At 44.5% G+C, this 25,934-nt stretch overlaps 1 protein-coding gene across 1 annotated transcript; it reads right to left on the reverse strand.

Moving 5' to 3' along the window:
• Positions 1 to 360: 360 nt before the first annotated feature.
• Positions 361 to 19,268, reverse strand: ATP4A (ATPase H+/K+ transporting subunit alpha). The gene is made up of 23 exons (XM_075190802.1): positions 19,188 to 19,268; positions 15,550 to 15,681; positions 15,001 to 15,060; positions 14,142 to 14,345; positions 13,944 to 14,057; positions 12,954 to 13,088; positions 12,337 to 12,454; positions 11,835 to 12,103; positions 11,556 to 11,754; positions 11,200 to 11,309; positions 10,716 to 10,850; positions 10,359 to 10,551; positions 9,937 to 10,112; positions 9,381 to 9,517; positions 9,132 to 9,282; positions 8,742 to 8,910; positions 7,931 to 8,085; positions 7,024 to 7,147; positions 5,857 to 6,002; positions 5,249 to 5,382; positions 2,882 to 2,983; positions 2,580 to 2,671; positions 361 to 751 (listed from the first exon to the last, which is right to left on the reverse strand). Exons 1-23 carry the CDS (start codon positions 19,197 to 19,199, stop codon positions 723 to 725), a joined length of 3,096 nt encoding a protein of 1,031 aa, XP_075046903.1. The 5' UTR covers positions 19,200 to 19,268; the 3' UTR covers positions 361 to 722.
• Positions 19,269 to 25,934: the final 6,666 nt, after the last annotated feature.

The raw sequence follows: 25,934 nt of genomic DNA on the forward strand, positions 1-25,934 counted from the left end.
TCCTTTCTGTTCTGGAAATACCAATAACGCCTCTTTATTTAATTTGGAATACATAGAAGGGAAATAAGCCACAGAGGCAGCCATGTTGGCTGCATTAGTATTGATAAGATGCAGCTTATCCTAGAACTGATGGCGTCAATGAGCTCCTAGTGATGTGATAGGACGGCTCCCTCGCTGTCTATAGGGGAGACGGACACTTAATATATTACTAGGACCTGAGGTAAATCAATGTGACCGTTTTACTGATTCCAGAACCCCAGACTCTCGGCCATGTTACTGTTGTAGAGACAATTTTTATTTTATTTATTTTTTTATTGCATTTTTGCTAACTAATGTTTCATGTAACAGAATATACACAGCTCATATCAATGGAATAATTTATTTCAATAAGTCAGTTACATCAGTTATACAGAGATATATAATATATATAAACCATGTTCACCCCCTATCCCGTGGGGCACAGTGTAGAATGAGGGTCACCACGCGGATGGACAGCGCCCAGTACGCGTTATATACGCCAGCGGTGCTCGTATTTGCAGCGCGGCAACACAAGCCGACCACAACAACGCACAGGAAGCCCCGTTTCTGAAATCCACTCCAGGCTTCTATATATACAGGAGAATCACTGATTATTTGGGGGGAAATTCAATCAATGGGGAAGATCCAGAACAGGCTTCCTGTGTCTTCAGCTGCGGAGGGTCCATGAGACGATCTGGGAACGTCTAATAATACAGCTCCTTATCCCACCAGCCTGCGGAGGAAAATATGGGAATATGTCAAAGCTCTATCCAAGATGTTTAACGTTCGGGCGTTTATAGACACAGTTCTACTACTGGAAAATTATATGAACGAATGGTGGGGGGTTCATTGTATCCGCTCTGCAGATTGGGCTCTCCATAGGGGAGGCCTGATTTCATAATCTGTCCCCATGGCTCAGAAGAATGAGCTTCCAGGGAAGAAGACCCCCCCCCCCCCACCACCTTACAGCTATTAGGGAAGGGGTTTTCATAGGACAGGTTTAAGGTGTATTTTCTTTGCAAGGTCTAATTGTATTCAGTCTTCATGTCCTGCTCATCGGTGTTGAAGCTGACAAAACCTGTGGTTCTTTATATAAACGGGATGAGGGTCTTGTTGGAGGCAGTGACCTGTCCTGTCATTGTTAGTGAGGACAGGGCTGCATGTGACAGGGGCAGTGACATGATGTGAGGAGGGGAATGGAGGCAGCAGGAAGCCACAGAGTTATATAGTGGAAGGAGCAGGGTCCTCCAGCAGCACAGAGTATATCAGGAGAGGAGTGATGTGTTATTGAGGACAGGGCTGCATGTGACAGGGGCAGTGACATGATGTGAGGAGGGGAATGGAGGCAGCAGGAAGCCACAGACTGAGAGTTATATAGTGGAAGGAGCAGGGCCCCCAGCAGCACAGAGTATATCAGGAGATTAGTGATGTGTTAGTGAGGACAGGGCTGCATGTGACAGGGGCAGTGACATGATGTGAGGAGGGGAATGGAGGCAGCAGGAAGCCACAGACAGAGTTATATAGTGGAAGGAGCAGGGTCCCCCAGCAGCACAGAGTATATAAGGAGATGAGTGGTGTGTTAGTGAGGACAGGGCTGCATGTGACAGGAGCAGTGACATGATGTGAGGAGGGGAATGGAGGCAGCAGGAAGCCACAGACTGTGAGAGTTATATAGTGGAAGGAGCAGGGTCCTGCAGCAGCACATAGTATATCAGGAGATGAGTGATGTGTTAGTGAGGACAGGGCTGCATGTGACAGGGGCAGTGACATGATGTGAGGAGGGGAATGGAGGCAGCAGGAAGCCACAGACTGAGAGTTATATAGTGGAAGGAGCAGGGTCCTCCAGCAGCACAGAGTATATCAGGAGATGAGTGATGTGTTAGTGAGGACAGGGCTGCATGTGACAGGGGCAGTGACATGATGTGAGGAGGGGAATGGAGGCAGCAGAAAGCCACGGACTGAGAGTTATATAGTGGAAGGAGCAGGGTCCCCAGCAGCACAGAGTATATCAGGAGATGAGTGATGTGTTAGGGAGAACAGGGCTGCATGTGACAGGGGCAGTGACATGATGTGAGGAGGGGAATGGAGGCAGCAGGAAGCCACAGACTGAGAGTTATATAGTGGGAGGAGCAGGGTCCCCAGCAGCACAGATTATATCAGGAGATGAGTGATGTGTTAGGGCAGTGTGGGCATCACATTGCAGAGTAAGATACTTGCGGTTAGAGAGAAGACGATAGCAATGGCCGATACGAGCGGTTGGGTGGAGCAATAGTGTTTTTTGCTGTGTATGGAACAGGCGCGTTGCTGAACCTAGTTTTGTGGTTGCGTGAAAAACAATTTCATTTTGGGGAGTGATGTTACAGGAATGAGATCAGGAAGTGGAGAGAGTACTTTTAGGGCCATTCCTCCCTGAGCAATTTCCACTTCACAGAAACACTTGACTTTTGTGTCAGATCTGAACTAGCGGAGGTTTGGCACCAGGTAACCACACGTGCGGAACAAAGGCTTGAATTTGTATCCTTATATATACAAATAGTTTTGTATTAGCTGATGATACTCACTTCCGGGGTGTCTGCGGACACCAAGTTTACGGATTTCATCATAAACGAAAATGAGGATGCCAAACGGCAGAGGAACGAGCCACCACTGGAACCTGGGGAAATACAGGACGTGGGTTAGAAACTATTTTATAAAAGGATGTTTAACAAGCTCAGACTAATGGAAACTAAGCCAAATATTCCTTAGTGTTCGGATTCTCCTTGGCTGCTGTCAGCGGTGACTCGAACCCTCGTGTCCTGCGCAGCTCAGGATGTATCCGTCTTATGTGAGTATTATGAACAAAGTTGAATTCTGTTTTTCTCACCGGATTGGCATAAAGTTGAAGACATTCGGCATCCCTGGGCAGTAACAGAGGAAGTTACCGAGACACAGCTGGAAGATGATTGCACTCACCAAAACCTTATTCCTATAAGAGAACATAAGATGTTTCACAGAGGGTATTTCTTATAAGTGCAAAACCTACATCAATAGAAGGTGATTATATAATACAGGAGCGGTGTATGTTCTCATATAACCAGCTGGGAGAGATCTGTATCTTTGTCACAATCTCATACCATTCGTCATGGATAATATCTTTCCCTGATCAGGTTCAGATATGGGAAATAGCTCAGCCAGAAAGCTACAAAGAAAATATACTTCCTGTATTGTGAGCAATCGCTACAGTCCCATCATATAACTAGTGCCACACCTGCACCCGCTCCATCGTATAACTAGTGCCACACCTGCACCCACTCCATCGTATAACTAGTGCCACACCTGCACCCGCTCCATCATATAACTAGTGCCACACCTGCACCCACTCCATCGTATAACTAGTGCCACACCTGCACCCACTCCATCGTATAACTAGTGCCACACCTGCACCCACTCCATCGTATAACTAGTGCCACACCTGCACCCACTCCATCGTATAATGCCACACCTGCACCCACTCCATCGTATAACCAGTGCCACGCCTGCACCCGCTACATCATATAACTAGTGCCACGCCTGCACCCGCTCCATCATATAACTAGTGCCACGCCTGCACCCGCTCCATCATATAACCAGGGCCACGCCTGCACCCACTCCATCATATAACTAATGCCACGCCTGCAACCGCTCCATCATATAACTAGTGCCACACCTGCACCCGCCCCATCGTATAACCAGTGCCACGTCTGCACCTGCCCCATCGTATAATCAGTGCCACGTCTGCACCCGCCCCATCGTATTATCAGTTGTACGCCTACACCCGCTCCATCATATAACTAATGCCACGCCTGCACCCGCCTCATCGTATAACCAGGGCCACGCCTGCACCCGCTCCATCATATAACTAATGCCACGCCTGCACCCGCTCCATCCTATAACTAGTGCCACGCCTGCACCCGCTCCATCATATAACTAGTGCCACGCCTGCACCCGCTCCATCCTATAACTAGTGCCACGTCTGCACCCGCTCCATCATATAACTAGTGCCACACCTGCACCCACTCCATCGTATAATGCCACGCCTGCACCCGCTCCATCCTATAACTAGTGCCACGCCTGCAACCACTCCATCATATAACTAATGCCACACCTGCACCCGCCCCATCGTATAACCAGGGCCACGCCTGCACCCGCTCTATCTTATAACTAATGCCACGCCTGCACCCACTCCATCATATAACTAGTGCCACGCCTGCAACCGCTCCATCATATAACTAGTGCCACACCTGCACCCGCCTCATCGTATAACCAGTGCCACACCTGCACTCGCCCCATTGTATAATCAGTGCCACGTCTGCACCCGCCCCATCGTATTATCAGTTGTACGCCTACAACCGCTCCATCATATAACTAATGCCACGCCTGCACCCGCTCCATCATATAACTAGTGCCACGCCTGCACCCGCTCCATCATATAACTAGTGCCACGCCTGCAACCGCCCCATCGTATAATCAGTGCCACGTCTGCACCCGCCCCATCGTATTATCAGTTGTACGCCTACAACCGCTCCATCATATAACTAATGCCACGCCTGCACCCGCCCCATCGTATAATCAGTTTTACGCCTACACCCGCTCCATTATATAACTAGTGCTACATCTGCACCTGCCCCATCGTATAATCGGTTGTACACCTACACCCGCTCCATCATATAATCAGTGCCACACCTGCACCAGCCCCATCGTATAACCAGTGCCACGTCTACACCCGCCCCATCATATAATCAGTGCCACACCTGCACCCGCCCCATCGTATAATCAGTACCACGTCTACACCCGCCCCATCAAATAATCAGTGCCACGCCTGCTATATAGAAACCTGTTACAGACCGAATGACTTCCTTTCATTTTAAAAAAGAAAATACATAGTTAAACAAAGAGATAAGTATAAGAAAATATCATCTAGTAAATGGGTATAAAACATAACACAAATAAATTGATTTGAGTATTATAAGAAATAACGCATCTGTTGTATGGACATATAAGGCTATTACAAGTCAGCGCAGAGGTCCATGTCCTGTTTGTAGGCAGTTGGCCTTCGTCCTGGTGCTTTTATATGTAGACGGATCTCCTTGATAATATCCTTATCTATCACGGCAGGGGGTGCATTGTCCCACGTTTATTATTAATGGCAGGAATTATAATCTATACTCACGTTACTAATGACCACGTGTTAGAGGAGGCGCCGGACGCGTACCTGAAAAATCCTTGTTGGAAAACGGAGAGGCGACGGGTTTTCCTGATGAGTACGTCAGAGATCTGACAGACTTCGATACTGATGAAGAAGACGGTGTAACAGTTGTATTGTTGGTACAGTCGCTGACTGAAGGTCTGGAAAGAACAACTATCAGTTAGTTTTGTAGTAGCCTTGTGACGTCACCAATACAAGATCTACAGACTTTCATGCCTCAGTGATGTCACTGGTTCCTAATGGACTGATACGCTGACGTGACATATGTGGGTCCGCCCACAATATGGCTGCGGGCACTGAAATACCTTCTGATGTCTTAAAGGTGTCACAGCTTAACTGCCCTTACAGTAAAGAATCCCTTCCAATATTCATGGTGAAACAGACTTTCTCCCATTTGCTATTGATTACCCTCGACACTGTGACAATTAGTTTGATGCATATTCACTTAATTTATTGTTCTGTTTAGATATAATAATTTACACATTAAAAATCCAACACAAAGGCAGCTAAATAAAATATGTAGAAACCTTTAATCCATGAATAACTTCTGTACAAAGTGGCTCCTACACATTTTATTTAAGGGCAAAAAGGTTGTTTTGTCCATTATTTCATACCCATTCCTGTCCGTAACTGTCCTCCAAGTCCTGTAAGTGTTGGTTCTCCCAGTTGGCTCGGAGCCCCACACAGTAGGCCGGGAACCAGCCCTCCTGGGCCATTGTTGTGAAGTAGTCTACAAAACCAGCAAATGACTGAATCACACCTGGGGGGGAGAAACGGGGGAGAGATTTATATCCAAATTTGTATTCTGTAAGCCAACATTTGTGTGGAATGCTAAAATAGGTTATCCAGAGAAAAATGTAGGTTGCATAATGGGCCAGAGGAGAGTTTAGATTTTAGATGACCGTTATCAAGTACCCTCCTATTCCTATTAATATCCACTAGAGGGAGCTACTCTTCTTTTCCTTTTATCAGTACCGACCACTAGAGGGAGCTACTCTCCTATTACTTTTATCAGTTTTCATCCACTAGAGGGAGCTACTCTCCTATTCCTTCAATAAGTTAATGTCCACTAGAGGGAGCTGCTCTCATATTCCTTCTATCAGTTAATGTCCAAAAGAGGGAGCTACTCTCCTATTTCTTCTATCAGATATTGTCCATTAGAGAGAGCTACTCTCATATTCCTTCTATCAGATATTGCCCACTAGAGGGGGCTACTGTACTATTCCTTCTATCGGTTATCGTTCATTAGAGCGAGCTACTCTCATATTCCTTCTATCAGATATTGTCCATTAGAGAGAGCTACTCTCATATTCCTTCTATCAGTTACTGACCACTAGAGGGAGCTACTCTCCTATTCCTTCTATCAGATATTGCCCACTAGAGGGGGCTACTGTACTATTCCTTCTATCGGTTATCGTTCATTAGAGCGAGCTACTCTCATATTCCTTCTATCGGATATTGTCCACTAGAGGGAGCTACTCTCCTGTTCCTTCTCTGTAGGACTTATATATGTGTAATTCATCATCACCATTTATTTATATAGCGCCACTGATTCCGCAGCGCTGTACAGAGAACTCATTCATACCAGTCTCTGCCCCATTGGAGCTTACAGTCTAAATTAATTGCATATTTTTATGGGGCAGTCACACAAGTCTTGTACCAGTGAAAAAAGTCACCAAAAACAAATTGATTTTTAATTGTAATATTTTTCTCCTGATGTACTTGTCATTTCACCCTTATTTGTGCATCACATAATTCCTTCCCATTATCTGTTCAGTTACCGATCTGGAAGTAGGAGTACACAGCCAGCGCTTCGTTGACCAGTCGGTCCCGGCGAGGGTTCCGTGGTTTAAGGTGCATGATGTCGCTCTCAGCTTTCTCGTACGCCAGAGACACCGAGGGAAACTGGAAGGATGGAAATGTAGATGAAAAGACATTATTTTATAATATGTAGCAAAGTTCATCCCAAAGCGCCAAACATCAGTTGTCCAGCACAGTATGGATGGTATCAATGTCATATCTCTCCTTGTAGAGGGTAAGGGCTCAATGTCACAATTTGCTTTATCAGGGCTCCGCCCCTTACATCATTGCGCAGGGTGGGCGGGGCTATGATGACATTCGCTCCGAGGCGGCTAAACATAATCGGCACATAGGATGATTGTGGACTCTGTACTAGCATATAAATGTATGTACCGAGACTGTACTGGGTGATTAACGTCTGCCTTCGAGAGGCTGTACAGAGTCCCGCTATTTGGGACTATCAGTAACCAAGACTGTCTGAAAGTTCTCTTATAATGACTAGGGAGGGGGAGCTCAGCCTGCTATTCTTTTGAAATGTCCAGCTCACAAGTAGATAGGTTAGAAATAACACCATTTTCCTCGAGGATGCAGCAAACAAATAAATAACAATAAATTGCAAATCATCTTATTATCAATTGCTGGATAGTAATTAAAAAGGCTATTGAAATACTGAATTAATCAGGCGCAATTGTGATCCATTGTTTACTGTGGAGTAAATTCTATAACTCCTATGGGTTATAGAGAGCAGTGACTGCCACAGTATGCAGCCTATCCATACAGCAGGAGCTATCTGTACAGCAGGAGCTAGTGACACGACTGAGCGATGAAAGGTATTACTGGGGGTTACTGGCAGTGGATCACGATAACAAACATTCCAGGATTACTCACAATATCCGTACACAACTCAATGAACAGGATGGTTATACAGCCCAGGGGCAGAGGCACGCTGGCCGTAATGTAGATGAGATAAGGGGCCAGTTCCGGGATGTTCTTGGTCAATGTGTAGGCGATGGATTTCTTCAGGTTGTCGAAGATGAGACGACCTGGAGGGAACCCAATTAAGAAGGATCATTTAGTTACCACTAGCAGACTGGAATGTATTACCTAGTTGTTTACTGTAGGTGGCGCTAGAGTAGAGTTTTTGTATGTGATCATGTTATCTCTTATCTGGATAGTTCATACACACAAACATCATCAACAATTATTTCTTTACTAACGTTACTATGAGGAGCTCTGCTAAACACTTCAATGGGGGGAAACCATGGAACTATGTGGGGAAAGACAGGGTATATTTGCAAAGGTGTTTTAGTAGATTTTAGGCGTGATGTTTTAAATTATGGGGAAAAAAAATCTTTCCTGGTAAGCCCCAAGCTATATATATATATATGGTGCAAATTGTGTGTGCAATAGACAATATAGAAAACAATATGAAGATGTTTTTGGTATAGTTCAGAGGCCAATCCTGTGTATATTATGAGCATATTAGCGTTCTCCCTATGTACAAATATCCTGCACTCTCACCCTATATAAAGTATGTTGCCAGGACTCCTTAGTGACTTTGAATATCTATATAGTTGGAGGGGAGGGGGAGAACATTGTCCAATTTAAAATAAAAAAATATGTTTAGCATCTGTCTTGTGCTTAGTGCTTCACCAGTGTGGACACTAGATGGCGCCAGATTACAGCTTTCTGCGCTCACCCTGTTCCACTCCCGTAACGATAGAGGCAAAGTTATCATCCAGCAGGATCATGTCCGCTGCGTTCTTGGCAGCATCCGATCCCGCAATTCCCATGGCGACCCCGATGTCCGCCTTCTTCAGAGCCGGAGAGTCGTTGACACCGTCCCCTGTCACTGCTACGATGGCCCCCTGCGTGAATATGGGAAATTCGTGTTAGAGAACTTGGACGTCTATTCGGTAATTGTGGCTGCGTAAAGGCTCAAACCAGGAGCGTATACTGCTGATGCGGAGGCGGACGCGTCTCGAGATGTTTGCGGCTTTTTACCAATTTCCTCCCGTTTTGCGCCATTTCTGCATCAACCCCGAGAACTTGACAATAAAAATGAACATTACATCAGCGATGGGTTTACCAGTTTCTGGCAGCTCTCCACAATGATCAGCTTCTGTTGGGGTGAAGTACGAGCGAAGACCATCTCAGGATGCAGCTTGAGAGCTTCCACCAACTCCTCGCTGCTCATGTCCTTCAGCTGTCCGCCATTAATGACACAAGCGCGAGCGTCCCTGCGGAGCCACGTTTGGACACGTTAGTGGGAAGACATAGGTTGTATATGTATATATGTTGCTATGACTGCGACAGTGTGTATATACTGTACTCCTACCGTTTGTTCACTTGCTCAACAGGAATACGCAGGCGAGCGGCGATATCCTCCACCGTCTCGCTGCCCTCGGAGATGATCCCCACACTGGCCGCGATGGCCTTGGCTGTGATTGGATGATCACCAGTGACCATGATGACCTGGGAGAAAGCCGCACGCTATTTATAACTTCGTAAAAAGGACGATTATTGGGTAGCAATTTAGTGCGAACGCAGAGTACTTCCTACAGGAGTTATGTCTAATCCTCTGAATGTTTTTTTTTATTTGTCCAGATGCCTTTTTGGGGAAAAATCTGTCCCATTATACATAGCAGCGATATATATTATTCCCCCTTTCACATTTTCTATGAGGAATTTTCTATGACTTCCCCAGGATAGAGAGATACTTTATCAGGTAGGTGAGATCTGAAAGGTGCCGTCTACCATGAAGTTCTCACCTCTCCTGGTGGGAACGTCCACATCCATAGAGAGTAACATACTTGTTAATGCCATAGCCTGTTTTATTCCTTTCTATGTCCTTTTACACCAAGTTCTCCTCGATCCGTTTCCCATCTACTCACCCGGATTCCTGCGGTTCTGCACTTCATGACGGCATCAGGAACGGTGGCACGAGGAGGGTCAATCATGGAGATCAATCCGGCAAAACACAAACCACTGGTGGGGAAATTCATTTCTTCGGTGTCAAAGTTAAACCCCCGTGGATACTCCTTCTCGTTCAGGTACAGGTGGCAGAATCCTGAGGGGGGTAAATATAGTGAACCGTTATCCTCTCTCTCACCCATCAAAGACCAGGACCCCACCCCACTCCTACCAAGTGTATCCCAATCAATCATCTTTAACGTGGCATTTACATTCCGGACTTAACTCTTACCTGGAAGAACTTCTATGGGTACCCATACCACAGGAAGAGACCTTGGCTCTATATGGTAACTCCTGTGTTACTACAGCCCTGTTGGCTTCTCGCGGTACCAGTGATTCTTACCCAGCACCCTCTCTCCCAGTCCACCCAGGTCCATATACGCCGTCTGGAAGGCCTCCTGCCACTGTGCATCCAGCGGGAGCTCCTGCCCTTTGATCAGGATGGTGGAACATCTCTCCAGGATCCGTTCTGGGGCTCCCTTCATCACCAGCAGGTAACGCAGGTCCAGGGGATCTTGGAGCTCGTGGATGGATAACTGGGGAGGAATGCAACATCATCGAGCTTAGAACTGCGTAATAGATTTATGCGCAACTCTTTAGTGTGTAAGTAGTGAGCTGTGTTGACGACTTGCGCCCAACGATCTGTGTTCTGGAATGTTGGCTTCCTCACTCTGCAGTGGACGGATCTGTAACTTCTCACCTGAAACTTGTTGGTTGAGTTGAATGGGACCTCTGTCACTTTCTTAAATCGCTCTCTGTACTCCATGACGTTACCGACTGTTAGCTCTGAGAACTTCAGCAGGGCCGTCTCTGAGGCGTCTCCAATCACAATACGCTGCGGGAGAAAAGGACGGGTGACTCTGATTGCTGATACAAAAGTCACCCTGATACTGTCTCGGACTACGGAGTAAAGGATGTTTCAAGTGTTTTTGTCACCTACACACATTGGAGGTAGGTCCATTTTGGGCTGAAACATTATTCATGGCTTTAAATTCACTAGAAACAAGTGGCATAACTGAGGTACGAGACACAGATTGTTCTTAGTGATGTCACAGGTTGCATTGTAGAAATTGGCTTTCTTTCCTGGGTGATGGGGACAAGCCCACCTTCGTTTTTTGTATATAATGCAAGCGGTTCATTGTCGGGAAATTGGCTGCAGAAAATATGTCCTCGCCTCTTCTTACCCTGGGTATTGGCACTCCGTCCTGTCCCCCCTTGAATGTGGCTCGATTACAGAGACTGACCACCCTACTAAGAGCTCTCCAAGTGTCTGATGTCTGGTCAAAGCTTTGGCCTGAAAAAGAGAGGAAATTAGAAGGTCACCATAAGAACAAACTGCAGTGATATCGGGGAATTCACCATTACTGGATGGTAAGTTTCTATGATCACATATATAAACATTACAGATCAAATCTTTGCTAATTGGGCCCTCCTGAAGTTGGTGGCCTAGGACAACTGCCCTCTCCTCCCTGCCCTAAAACCAGCTTTGACTAACAGCTTAGACTGTGTGGTCTTCATGTAAACATTCATAGAGGGTCACCTGACTGATCTTCAGTGGTGTCGGCTGAATGGATCTGATTGTCAAACCACAAGTGAGACACGGTCATCCGGTTTTGGGTCAATGTCCCCGTCTTGTCCGAGCAGATCACAGACGTAGATCCCAGGGTTTCCACAGCCTCGAGATTCTTCACTACGCAATTTTTCCTGGCCAGACGTTTTGCTGTGAGAGACAGACACACCTAACGGAGGACAGAGGAGCCTGGCGTCAGCAACATTGTAGATGGACTAGAGTTAGGATGCAATCCCTACTTGTGCTCACCGTGACAGTGGCCAGGAGACCCTCTGGGACGTAAGCCACCACGATAGCCATGAAGAAGACCATGGCCCTGAGGAAGGGGTATCCGATGACCATAGCAACTACGAAGAAGGTTGCTCCGAAGAAGATGGCGAGCCCGGCAATGATGTCGACAAAGTGCTCGATCTCAATGGCTATCGGAGTCTTCTCATTCCCCACGCCTGAAGCCAGGGTGGCAATGCGCCCAATGATTGTACGGTCACCCGTATTAATAATGACTCCTGTGGCGATTCCTATAAACAGCCAAGAAAAGCTAACAGTATAGAACATGTATTATTGATATCTAATTTTATTACTAATATAACATTTTGTCTACCATCAAAGGGAAAATACTAATTCAGACAATGACTGTAAGAAAATATTGACTCTCAACTTGGATGTCGCACAATTAGCTGCCCCCCAAACTCCCGCTGCCTTAGACAACTGCCTCATTATAGGTTTTAGAGGTAGACCGGGGTTATCTTACCCTCCAGGCACATGGTAGAGAAGAAGGCAATGTTTCTTGTTTCCAGTGGGCTCTCGTGAGTATACTCTGGGGATCGAGTCTGTGGTTCAGATTCACCTGTTAGAGACGAATTGTCCACCTAAAACAGACCCAATTATTTAGCAAAAAGCTCCAGGAATGACTTATCAATCGCTTCTCTGCATTTTCAAACATTTGGAGTGGTCACATTGACAATCGGAAAACATAAAATCAGAAACTTATGTACAGTGAGTTCCTCGAAATCAGACTTTTCATTCTAACCTTCAACGGCAACAGAGTTTTGCTCACAAAATCATTTTTGTTAAATGAGAGATTAGAAATAATTGCTCTTTTGTGCTCTGGTATCATGAAGCCAGGTCTTGAATGATCTTTTGCTAAACTGATGCCAACTGGCGTTTCAGTCTCCCCAGAAACCCTGGGGAGACACTGGGTCTCTGCAGGGTGAATTAATTCAAAACATTTTTATGGATTTCTGTATTAATTCCCTGTAGTGTATTCCCTGTATTTTATATCTTATAAATCTGTATAATTGTATGATTCCTGCGGCACTATGTGAATAAGCACGTGGTAGAATTACATTTGCAGCACGGGGGTCTTACCTTACACCCTTGTGCTGTGATAATCCTGATATCCGCCGGTACACGGTCTCCACCCTTGATCTCCACCAGGTCTCCCACCACCAGTTGGTTGGCGTTGATCTGAAACTTCTCCCCGTCTCGTATTACCGTGGCTTGCTAGAAGGAACCCATAAATGAACGTTAAGATATAACCTCCGGTTCCCAGACCTGATGCTCAACCGGAGGTAGATAATAAAAATAAAAATGTAATATATATCAATAATGGTGATGCAGATGTCTCAGAGATCCTGGTTCAACCTCATGTGTCAGCTCTTTGGTCCAATCTACAAAAATTGGATTGTACCTGATTGTGCTGGGAAATGATCTGAATATTATGTGTATAGTGCTGCAGATATATATTGTGTTTGTTGTATTATGGATGGAAAAAAGAAGATTTTTGTTTCATACAAGACTCTTAATTACAGCAAATACTTTGCAATACTTATTAGATGAAGATTAACTTTCCAATGAATGACGTAAATAGTTACTGGAACATTGTGTGATCTGGTCTGGGGAAGTTCATTATAGTCAATGGGAAAGTAGCAAAAATAGATTTGTATATCTTACTATTTCAAAAAATAGTTTTAAAAGCATCTCATAATAAAAAATATGATTTATAAAAAATAACAAAACTATACTCCATATAATAAGGTAATATGCATTGTTTATGATATGTTAAAATGTGTAAATAAGTTTTCAGAATATTCTTGGTATATGAGGTCACGTTTTTCTCTTTTGCAGCATCCCTGTGCGGTAACCCATAGCAACCGATCCACAAATGTGCTGCAACCCATAGCAACCAATTGCACAAATGTGATGTAACCCATAGAAACCAATGGCACAAGTTGGCCGTAACCCATAGCAACTAAACAAATGTGCTGTAACCCATAGCAACCAAGCACACAAAATTGCAGTAACCCATAGCAACCAATCAGACACCATGTCCGACAGTCTAGCGGACGCTTCATTTACCTGCGGGACAAGGTTCTTGAAGCTAGCGATGATGTTGGTGCTCTTAAATTCCTGGTAGTAACCGAAGCAGCCGGTGACGACCACGACAGCGATGAGAGTGACGGCCAGGTACAGCTGGAAGACAAAGATTTGGGCAGGTGGGTGACTTACTACAGTCAGATATATAATGGGTGACGTCAGGCTCCTCCCCCTACTCACATTGTCCGCGCTGGTCAGGTCTCCCTGAGAACACTGGATTCCAAAAGCGATAAGACAGATGCAGGCGGCCACCCACATGAGGCACTGCAGCCCCCCCGCCAGCTGCCGGGCGAACTTCACATACTCAGGGGTGCCCTTAGGGGGCTTCAGCTCATTGGGGCCGTCCCTAAATAGCACCTCCCCCGCGTAACTGCTCTTCAGGCCCTGTGTGAGGAACACAAGCGTATTATATTATATACGGTATAATGTACCCGCTAGCACGAATTATAAGGTTTTTGTGACCATATAAGACTGCAACGTTACAACCTACAGAGGGCAAGAGATTCTGGGTGAATTCTTACTTCTTAATTTAGAGTAAACAACTCAATAGGGTTATCCACCTTCAGATAAATTTGATACATTATTTGACCCTGCTACAACTTTTCCGGTTTCCTTCTGTGCTTTTCATGTGTTGATATCATCAGGCAGATGATACCCTGGGATACGATGCAGCTTATGCTTCAGTGTTGGATCACAGGGAAATAATATGGAGTGTTTCTGCCGGATGATATAGAGACATGTATGAAAAGCATGAAGAGAACTCCGGACACTGCAACAAAGTGCTGAGTCCAGCTGTAACTACATAAGGTTCTGGCCAACTGATAACTCTGGAGCTCCTAAAATAAAATAATATATCACAGATATACCCTTATAACTACTGTATGCCAATTATACTGCATCATTATACTGTATCATTATACCAGACTATTCGTCAGACCTCAGAATAAGGCAGTGTACTATGACAACTACAGTACTTATCCGCAGACCCCTAGTCATGGACACAAGCCGCTCATAGACCCCCGACCAACCCACAACTCACTTTCGTGACGTTAGTCTGATACTTCAGCTCCAGCTCTTCCACTGTGATCTCGTGGTCATTCTAGGAAGAGAAATACACAGAGGATCTTAGGATGATTTTCTGGCTATTGTTTATGAGCTCCTCTGGAAACACGATACATGTTACAGTTGTTTTTAGCCACAACTATTGTTGGTTTGTTTATATTTTTTTTGCACAATTTTGATGCATTCTGCAACATGTTTCATCCTCCATGGTGCGGAGAAGCTGGTAAGTTATCGGGTACTTTCTCAGCTATATGGCAACAGAAAAAAAAGCTAATTATCTTATTATTAATTGGGAGTTGTGCATTTATAAAGTAGGTGGACATCTCCTGTTAGAGTTAGTAATCTCCGACCCACAACGCCCCCTGCTGGAAGCAATGTATAGGTGCAGTTTTGTGGAAGTCTAATGCCAAGCTTAGGTTAGTTGCCGAGGACCCTTATTCTGAGAGCTCCCTACCTTTTCCCCACTCCCCTTCCTCACAGCCCATTGTCCACCATCGCTCTACACTTCAGAAGCCACAGTACTCACAATGTCCATCTCTTTCTTCATGCTCTCCAGCTTTTCCTTCTTCTTAACGCCTTTGTCTTTCTTCTTAATTTTGACCTCCATTTCCCCGTGCTCCTCTCTCTCCATCTCCACCGAGAACATGTCGTAGTTCTCCTGCGCAGAACAGGACGAGAACATACAAAGTCACTCAGAAAGGAACTCGTCACACAGATACCAACAAATGGTCCAATCCCCTCACAGACCCTGTACTGCATATGTCCTTACGAGAAACACAGGACTTAAATCCGCCGCGTCTGTGTTGGCACGAACTCAGCGCGCCCTTACTGTACATTGTTTATGTTCACCCCGCCCCCTCGTTACCCCAGACTAGTCGTAGGCAGTCTTAAGCGTTATTTGTGCTTTGACGTGAGTTGCATCCAATTGCGTTCACAGAAGATGTGTTTGCAAATAAGATAGATTTTAAAAACACATTGTATGTGCTGTACGCATTAAAAGAATCTTGATTTATGTATTTAATGTAAAAAAAAGTTAAATCCATATTTGTATTAATAATTATACTGTTATGAGTTTTTAATTTATTTTATATTTTTTTTATTTGTTGTGATGTGACTTTTTATTGAACAGGCGCTGGTCCGTATCCTGCAGTCTGTTGTATGTGTCTATATACGGTAAGTGACGTCTGCTTACACCCAGATTGTAATGGAATTGTATCTTTAGATCCGCTTGTATTTGATTAAGGTCAGAACTATGCTCAAGGTCCGCTCTTTTTATAAACGCAACTTGCGTCTGATCATGAGTCCGGCCCTCTACGTCACCCCACGCCTGCTCCCCATATCTACGGATTACAGTACCCGCTGCTTTCTTTATTAAAGGCATCTCGGCACGGTTAGAGGCAAAATGCACCATTTGTCCAAATTAAATGTGACCCATTTGTAGATCTTCAGTGGAAAAGGACTTGTATTTTTAAGTTTTGTGGTCGCTTAAAAAGATCCATTCCTGTTAAAATCATCAGTATTAATAGCATAAATGCAAATGCTAAATATAGGGATCAGGATAACTAGATAAAAAAAACAATACTATAAGAAAAATAAGAAATAAACTTGTTAAGGGTTTAGTAATCTTATTTGAGCTACGGAAGGTTTGTATTCTCAGTACACCTATGCAGATGGAGTAAAGTTTATTGCAGCGAATGGTCCATCATAACCAAAGAATAACTGAACAGATCTCTAGGTGCGATACTTCCAAATATTCAAGTTATTGGAAAAAACATCCTGCAAAAAAGTCTTCTGTGAGATTCGTTCTGTCCCTTCCTTACATTTAATAAGGTGAAACACGAGAGTGTTGAATTTGTCCCCTTGTTACAAGGTCACCTGCCTTGTGCTTATTTAAAAGGATCCTTAATCTAGACAAGAACCTGGATAAACATGTGAGCGGGTTAGGGGTTAGGGAATCACCTTACAACAAGTCCCACTGCCTGCTTTCTAAATTGTTTCTGGAATGGGGTTTTTTAAAAGGAGCGTCAGCTAATAAAATCAGAAGGACCTAGTTACCTTGAACTAGTGTCACCTTGGCCATCCGGTGACCAAACATCTAAGGACTTGGTTGGCCATTCTGAACGTTCTCTAGCTATACTTCAGTCCTTGAATGACCCCATACAAGTGCCAAACAGGACATTGTCTGACCAGATGTTCTGTTCCTCCCAATAAAATTGGATTGTGATCAGTATAGGACATCAGGTTGGGCCATTGCTCCCTCCGACTCTTGGACAGGGTCAACAGCCAACCGATTGGCATGATGCACATCAATTGGATTCAGTACCCTGGCAATATGCCAGTCCCACTCCTATATCACACTATCCCAGTCCTTAAAACTTTCTGTGAAGACCAATCATAAGCAGATACCTATATGTTTTACATTGGACCCACAAACTGGGTCAAGGTCAAGATTTTAAAATAGAATAGATCAGGGTGTGTCCTTCACTGTTAGGTTAAGACATTTATATGTGCTCGCTACAACCAGTTCTCCTCCCTTCATCTTTCTCACCATGCTGTCCGTCTAATCCATACCACCCAACCTAAAAATTAGTGTCAGGAGCAAATACAAATTCCAGGAACCCTTATAGAGCTGGGGGGGGGGGGGTCTGTTTTATTTACTAGCCACCAGATAAGATGTGAGGTTTATAAACTAGCCCACATATTGGGCATCTAATATACTAGCCCACATATTGGGCCTCTAATAGACTAGTCCCCAGATTGGGCATATGATATCCTAGCCCCCCATATTTACTACCAGAGAGGACTAATCACAGGAATAGGGGAAGGCTGTTTATCAGTTCATATTTACTGAATTTGGCAGCCAATAGAAAGCAAGGGGTGGATTTTAAAGATTGAGTAAATTCCATGTCTCGCTGTTTGATGTATTTATATCAGCGAGTCCTATTTAATTGTATGTTCTGAGATAAGCTTTCGGCGTTCAATTACTTTCAGAACTAAGCTGATTTTTATAATGTACTAATTCTCCTCTGCTGATAAGACAACACTTTCTGTTCGCTGTAATCTTGGGTCTGTTACAATAAGATATCATTTATAGAGAGCGTTGAGCAAATAACGCTACTGTACTCACTCTTGTTATTTCAGAAAGAATTTCACCTGTACACGATAAGGGTGAGATACGTTATCTGAGGTAGCGAGTCACGTACAATGTGATTTATATTACAGAACAGCTAGTAATGAAACAAACTGTAGTATGAACAATGTCACATATGTAGATAGACGGATACCATAACAACCTCCCAATATGCCGGATAAAGAGGTGTACGGAAGGTTTCTCATACATTAAGGAAAGTAAAGCAAAAAAAAAAGGTGAAACTTTGCAACTTGGCAAAATCATGTTGCATTGGAGGGGGAGGTACAGATTTATAGTTGGGTAGGGCATGCCCTAGGCCAGCTTTAAATTTCAGTGTACAAATAAAGCTATCAAGTATTTGTGTGCCAGCATTTAACTTATGTGCAAAATAATAAACTCATTTGCACCCCTTGCATTGTAACATGGTTTGTCCAGGAGCAATTGTACTCCTTTTTTTGCTTTGCTCTCCTTAATGTAATCAAGCACGTGCACACACTTTGTACAAAATTCATACACAGATTATTATACAGCACAAAACTCCAGCGTGCACTAGAACGTGAAAATTATATCACAGTCACCAACATTCTACAATCATCATCAAGACTTCAGTTGCTGAACAGGTGAATTTAATCTCGTTAGATACAATACATTCTAAGTGGTGGAGAAGTACAATACACTATTCTTATTAAAGTTAGTTATAAAGTATTTTTGTTATTAGATATTTCTTAAGATATATTACACTATGTACGCTATAGAAAAACTATGATTAACTAGAATTGCTTTTAGTGTTTACAGAATTATAGTTATTGGACTGTGCTTTTGACAAACATTGAAAAATAAGGACTTTCCAAGGGACAACAGTTTCCAGGAATTAATGTTAAAAACCTGGGGCTGTTCCTGGACATGAGACACAGTTGATAATTATGTCATGTACAAGGTGCTATGATCACGGACACTTTTGTCAGCCAGGATTAGAGTGTCAGGAAGATTGGGGTACAAAATAACGGGGACTCTCGACGGGGGGGATTACTCACCTTCTTCCCCATGATGCTTGTTTGCTGCTCAGGGGACTGTGAACAGATTGATGGTTGGTTCCAACAAATCTTGGCAAGGGCTCTAGGGCACCTTTTAAAACCCAGGAGGTAGACCCTCCCCAAGCCATGCAGTATACGACAGACTCCCCTCCTCCACTCTCTTCGCCTTTACGTCTGCAGCTCAGATCCAATCTCACGGCTGTGATAAAACAAGGACAATTAGATTACAGAACCTTCGACTGTCCTTCAATATATACTGCTGCTCTGCAAAATATGTCCTGTAACTGGGGCAGGGGTCTGTCCTTTACTGCGCCGCACTTCTGGGGCACAAATAACACTTATCAAACAAAAGACATACTAAAGCAAACCAACAATGGAATGTAAGAACAAAACAAAAACAAAAACTCGTATATAAGCTGTTTCTTGTGGTTGAAATACCCAGTTGAGTCCCTCGTCCTTCCAAATGACCAACCATGGGCATGAGAATTGCATTCTGGGAAATTATACATGGAAGAGGAGAGTATAGTATCGTCTTACACAGGTCTGTCCTTGTTTGTGTCCTATATATCCATGTGTCTGTCTGTCTTCCCCTCCCTTTAGATCGTTAGCTCCTTTGAGCAGGGCTCTCCTACCTTCTGTTTCCATCACTTTTAACTGCGCTCTCCAGCTACTCAGCTCACCTCCTCTCAGTCCCTCTGCCCTCTGTCTCCTCTCGCTTCTCTCCGCTCCCCTCAGTGACTCTCAACCTGTCATCCGTGCCCACCCTCTTGGGCCATAGTTACCTGCCTGTACTCACTTTTCCCCACCCTCCCTCTCTTTCATGCTGTGCCTGAGCCCCCAGAGTTATAGTGCTTACTGTTACTTGTACTGTGCTGTTTCACCTTGTACTGTGCCATTGTTTGTCCTTGTACGGCGCTACGGATACTTTGTAGCGCCCTATAAATAAAATATAATAATAATAATAATAATAATATACATGCATTGGTTTATAGCAGAAAGAACTTAGATTTCCTAGGATTTTTGGCATTGGGAGAAGGGATTGCTGACCATTTTTGCTCTCCGCCTGTGCGCAGGCCTTGTGTTCACTGTTCCGGTCTAAGCACTGACGCCCGTGTTCTGTCCGAACCTCTCTGTAATTAAAAAAAACCTTTCCCAAATTGCATTCTTTAAAATTCTCCTTTGATTCCCTGTGAAACAGCTCAGGGCGTGACGGGACTAGGGTCGCATACGTCAGAGGCAAATGTACATACGCAGCGCAAATGTGATCTTAATCCTTTCTGTAATGACTTCTATAGGTCAGAGCTTGGATTGGCACATAAAGATGGCGGTACAACATTATCTTCTGTCTAATGGGAGGAGTCGGGTAAATTTATGGTGTTCCCTGTGTAATGTGAATTTGTCACAGCAATGGAGTAAAGTTGATCATAGTTTGTCCAGGGGTGGTCACATTATGTCAGGGGCATAGTTACCCCACCCGGGGGCAACCCACATCCCCTGAAAGGTGTTCCTTCCACTTTCAAAGTGCTAGGACACCGCCAACCACTTCACCCTGCCCTAAAAAGGACCCTTGCATTGAATGGTTATAGAGCCAGACCTTCCAACACTCCTGTTAGTCAGTAAAAGTGTTCTTTCAAAGAGTTTTTTTTACATAAAATACATTTATTAGGATGTCATTAATGTCTACTGTACATAAAATTAACTATTACAGTTGCTCCTGATTACAAACACATGTTCTAGCTGTATACACAGCCGTCATCACTAGTAATCTGCACTTACACCCGACCTGTAGCTGGTGCAAGTGATACGACAGGAAAACACGCACCTTAGAGATGCCCAAAGCATGAATCGGATGCTGGTGTGTGCGCTCCAGCTTGGCACGCCCTCACTGTGCAGGGCCGGACTGGGCCGCCGAGGGGTGGGGGTGGGGGGGGGGTGTCATATTCCCGGTAGGCCCTGACCCTTACCGCTCCCCTCTCCCTTGGTGGGGGAATGGGTAACTTAAAAAAAAACAATTTTAAAAAAAATACTCATGTGACTGTGGCGCTCCCCAACTCCTCTCTGCTCTGTTCGCACTGGTAAGTGAAGGAATGGAAGCAAGGGGGAGCACAGACAGCATGGCAGACAGTTAAAAGGGGCAAAGGCAGCATGGCAGAGTGTGAAGGGGGCCAAAGCAGCATGGAGGGCGCAGTGTGATCATAAGGAGGCCCAGCATGGTGATGAAGGGGCAGAGTAATGTGTGTGTGATGGCACAACGGGCTTGAGGCAATGTAATGTGTGTGTGGTAGGTGGTGGCTATCTAATGGGTGCTATTTTGTTTGTGGGGTGATGGGGCAATTTAATTTTATAGTGGGGACTATTAATTTAAGATGGGGTGGTTTGGAGGCTATTAATTGAATGTGAGGCTGAGTTTGAGGAGTATGAGGTCTATTTATTAAATGTGAATATAAATTAATGGCAGTGACGTTTGCTGGAAATAGGTATATTTATTATACATAAATGCTATTAATTTATTGCAGGGGCTGTCTGGAGGGAGGGAAATAGGTTTATGAAATGGGAATACTATTACTTTAATGTTGGGGCTGGAGGAAGGCCTAAGTATTAATTGTGGGTCCTATTGATTTAATGCCGGGGCTGGTTAGAATTTTCTAAATGTAGTCATTTTTTCCCCAAATAGGGCCCCCAACATTCCAGGATCCAGACAAGCCGCATCTAAAGAAACTAGCAGCCACAGGTGGTGAATGTGAGAAGAACAGGTAGGAGAGAGCAGGAGAGTCTGTGAAATGTTCTGATTCTAGTGGGACAATCCCTATTTTTGGTGACTGTTCTGCCCAATCTAAGGGGCAGGTCAAGACTGTACTCTTTATATACACACTGCATTCTTTATATACTACACTATGGTGCTAGCTGTCCTTTGTGGGCTGACCACCCCCCCCTCTAGTGTCTGGTCTCGCCTCTGTGATGGTTGGCCACGCTCCTTCTGGTGGGCCACTAGCGTTGCAGTCCCCCGGTGGGCCCTTCATGCCCCAGTACGACACTGCCTACGTGCACACGCCCAGTCGTCACCCCGTTCCGCTCCTGAAATCATATGCTGTAGTAAGTGACTGGGAAGCTGCTGCGTTCTGTGGCATAAGGTCCAGTTGTACAGAGTAATTCTGCGCATTATATGCAAAGTATCCCCAGTTCCGCTCTTTCATGATGCAGACTCATTGTCGGGAAGTGAACACACCTTTCACCCACCGATTTTATTGTAGAAATTAAACATAAATGCGTCAATTATGATGCAAATTACTGAACCTAAGTCCCACATCTTTTGTGTTTACGACTATGAGAAAGTTACAGACACTTTTTCTTTCTACTTTCTCTATTTGCTTTTTGCAACGAGACATCATGAACCTACATTAATCTGCTTTGTGTCCCTGATAAGTCTCTGACAGCAGCACAGTTTATGTCTGACGTTGAACGCCCGTCACAGAACGACAAAGTGAACGTCACAGGGATCTGTTTGCCAACTGTGCAACAGTATTTGGGACATTGACTCGTTCAGATGTTGCTTCATGCCAGGGGAACAATTCTGAGATAAAAGGTGCTGTCGTCAGTTCACAGATTACTGACTACACCTGATTCTGAAAATAATAATAATGCAAGGAGCCCCCTGACCTAAACCCCAAATAGCTGCCAGGAGAGGATTAGAGAGTGAGGGTCTCCGTGTGCAGGTATGTGATAAATATTCTACATTTGGCTGTAAGTCACTGCCTGGTTTAGTCCTCTCCCTCGTACCGTGGCAGCCAAATATAGATGTACATGGACTGATTCATTAAGGAACGCGATCTGAACACAACTTGTGGTTTTAAAACAATCTCACGCAATTTGCACGCATGTCGGCCCGTATTCAAGTAAGAGCGGATCTGAAGAAAAATTTCCATTTGAATACGGGTATAAGTACTGTCGAAGTCAGTAAATTGGATAAAGTCATTTCAATTAAAGTCTAGCAAACTTGGTTGTCTTTGTTTGAAAAGATGCGTACGGTACGCTATGACGTACAAGGGCACGCTACGGCGTGAAAGGGCGTACGCATCCACTACACGTGGCAGCAACAGTAATCGGTCTTTTACCATACATTCGCACAAACACGCATACTTATAAAATAGTACACATTAATGGTAATTGCAACACATAGTCAGTTATGTCGAAATATAGTAGTATTTATATGTTATATCAGAGTTACATGCATATTAGTGAAATACACGGAATGGGTTAAAGGAATAACATCATGAGTGGTATCATAATGAACCTTATTACATATCCTACTGTTTGGTTCACTCTGCGAGGGAATCGCAGAGTGCATACGCAAGTTATGAATGATAGGGAATTATGAACTACTTAAGACTAAGGAATCCGGGCGGGAAGAGCAGAGCATACCCCCTGCAGAGATGACCCCCTCCTTTGGATTCCTTAGGATGAACCAGCCAATGATTGACGACCCCTTGGACATTCCTGAGACCCGGACCAATAGATGCAAGCTATACCATCTTCATTGTATTACTGTATTTGATTGTGTATATAAGCAGCAGCTTGTGATCCAGAGTGCAGACTTCTTGTCCCCAGACTTCAGGATTGAATGACTGCACTGGATCCAGAGCGCCTGCGATAAGTAACGGCTGTATTTACTATTACTTCGCTTGAGCATATTTTTCCACTTATTGCGAATAAATCTTTGTGCTTTGGAAACACAAATCGAGGTTCGACAATCGTTATTGGTTAGCGACCATACGCACATAACAGTACCTGCAGGTAAATTGTTTTGTGAAATGATTTCATTTACTATTACGTCTTGATTAACTTTGTCAGATTTTGCTGAATCTTTCTATTGATAAATGATCACACAATTAGGATAGCAGGGAGCGTAGTCTAACAGCCTCCCAGGTTTTCACCAAGAACTTCCGCGAGGCAGGATGGGTTTAGCTCCTGAGAAACTGGATGTTGCGGTCCCGACTAAGCCTACAGATGTAGGAAATAGATAGACAAGCGGCAATATAATACTGGAAAAGTACCTGTAGTCGTAGCCATATGTACAGCGAAGATCCCCAAGGAGTAGTGCGGTACAGCCGGGTCTGGTACACAGGAGCTGATGACAGCCGTGCCAAAGGGAGGATCCAATAGAATAGTAAGGTCCGAGCCAGGTGTGGTACACAAGAGCTGATTACAGCCGTGCCAAGGGAGATCCTATCGGTTTAGCTTTTGAAATGTTGTCTCATACTGTATCTGAGCCCACTCTCCCCCAAACCTTCCCCTTCATCCCTTCTCCAGTTTTAAGCAAAAAAAACAAAACAAAGGAGAAACACTGTCTAGCTGAAAAAGTTAACGCTGTCTATGATATAAAGGTGTCAGAACACGCAGAGCATCGCAGCTTGCTGCGTATGGGCTGCGTAGCTGCAGACCGGTCAGAGTGCCCATGCTGACCCCTGTCCACCGCCGAAAGTGCCTACAATGGGCACATGAGCAGCAGAACTGGACCATGGAGCAATGGAAGAAGGTGGCCTGGTCTGATGAATCACGGTTTCTTTTACATCATGTGATCGGCCGGGTGAGTGTGCACCAGTTACCTGGGGAAGAGATGGCACCAGGATGCACTATGGGAAGAAGACAAGCCGGCGGAGGCAGTGTGATGCTCTGGGCAATGTTCTGCTGGGAAACCTTGGGTCCTGGCATTCATGTGGATGTCACATTGACACGTACCACCTACCTAAACATTGTTTTTTTTAATCAGAAAAAAAACATTTTATTACATTTTTGTAATGGTAAACATCTTATTTAAAAATCCTAACAATAATAAGTTAAAATTAAATCCACGTAGGGGGTAAATACCTAAACATTGTTGCAGATCAAGCACACACCTTCATGGCAACGGTATTCCCTGATGGCAGTGGCCTCTTTCAGCAGGATAATGCGTTCTATAACACTGCCAAAATTGTTCAGGAATGGTTTGAGGAATGTGACAAAGAGTTCAAGGTGTTGAATATGTCTCTAAATGTCCCGGCCAGCCCCATATAATTGGGGCATCCTTTTTTCTCCATATTCAGCTCAGTGAACTGTGCCTGAGACAGCCGTATCTCTGCAGGGGATTGGAGAGCTACTGGCTGAGTAGCAGAAAGGAGTAAGATAACTCTGTCCAGGGTTGAATACACAGACAGTAGTAGAGGCTCTGGTCTGATTTTGCAGGTAAACTTCCTTTTAGTATCTTGGATGTTGCACTAGTCTCTGATGACATTGAGGCACTAGACTCATTGATGGCATTGAGAAAAGTCTCTGCACTAACATAACAAGCAGGTTTGGTGGACTGGTAGCTTGGTGCTCTACTAACAGCAATGGGAGAGTTCTTGGTTTGAGTCCTAAGGCAGGTTTCATTTTTAGGCATTTAAATTTTGCACCAGGCTGGTTGATATTATTGAGAAAAATATCCAGAGACACTGACTGCAAAAGCCAGCTTAGTTGTCTAGAAGCCCAGTACTCACCTGGCTGTGATGGAGATGTCTAGAAGCCCAGTACTCAGTTGGCTGTGATGGTGATGTCTAGAAGCCAGGTACTCACCTGGCTGTGATGGAGATGTCTAGAAGCCCAGTACTCACCTGGCTGTGATGGTGGAGATGTCTAGAAGCCCAGTACTCACCTGGCTGTGATGGAGATGTCTAGAAGCCCAGTACTCACCTGGCTGTGATGGAGATGTCTAGAAGCCAGGTACTCACCTGG

The sequence above is a fragment of the Mixophyes fleayi genome, chromosome 11 (assembly GCF_038048845.1).
Source record: "Mixophyes fleayi isolate aMixFle1 chromosome 11, aMixFle1.hap1, whole genome shotgun sequence".
NCBI classification, from domain to species: Eukaryota; Metazoa; Chordata; class Amphibia; order Anura; family Limnodynastidae; genus Mixophyes; species Mixophyes fleayi.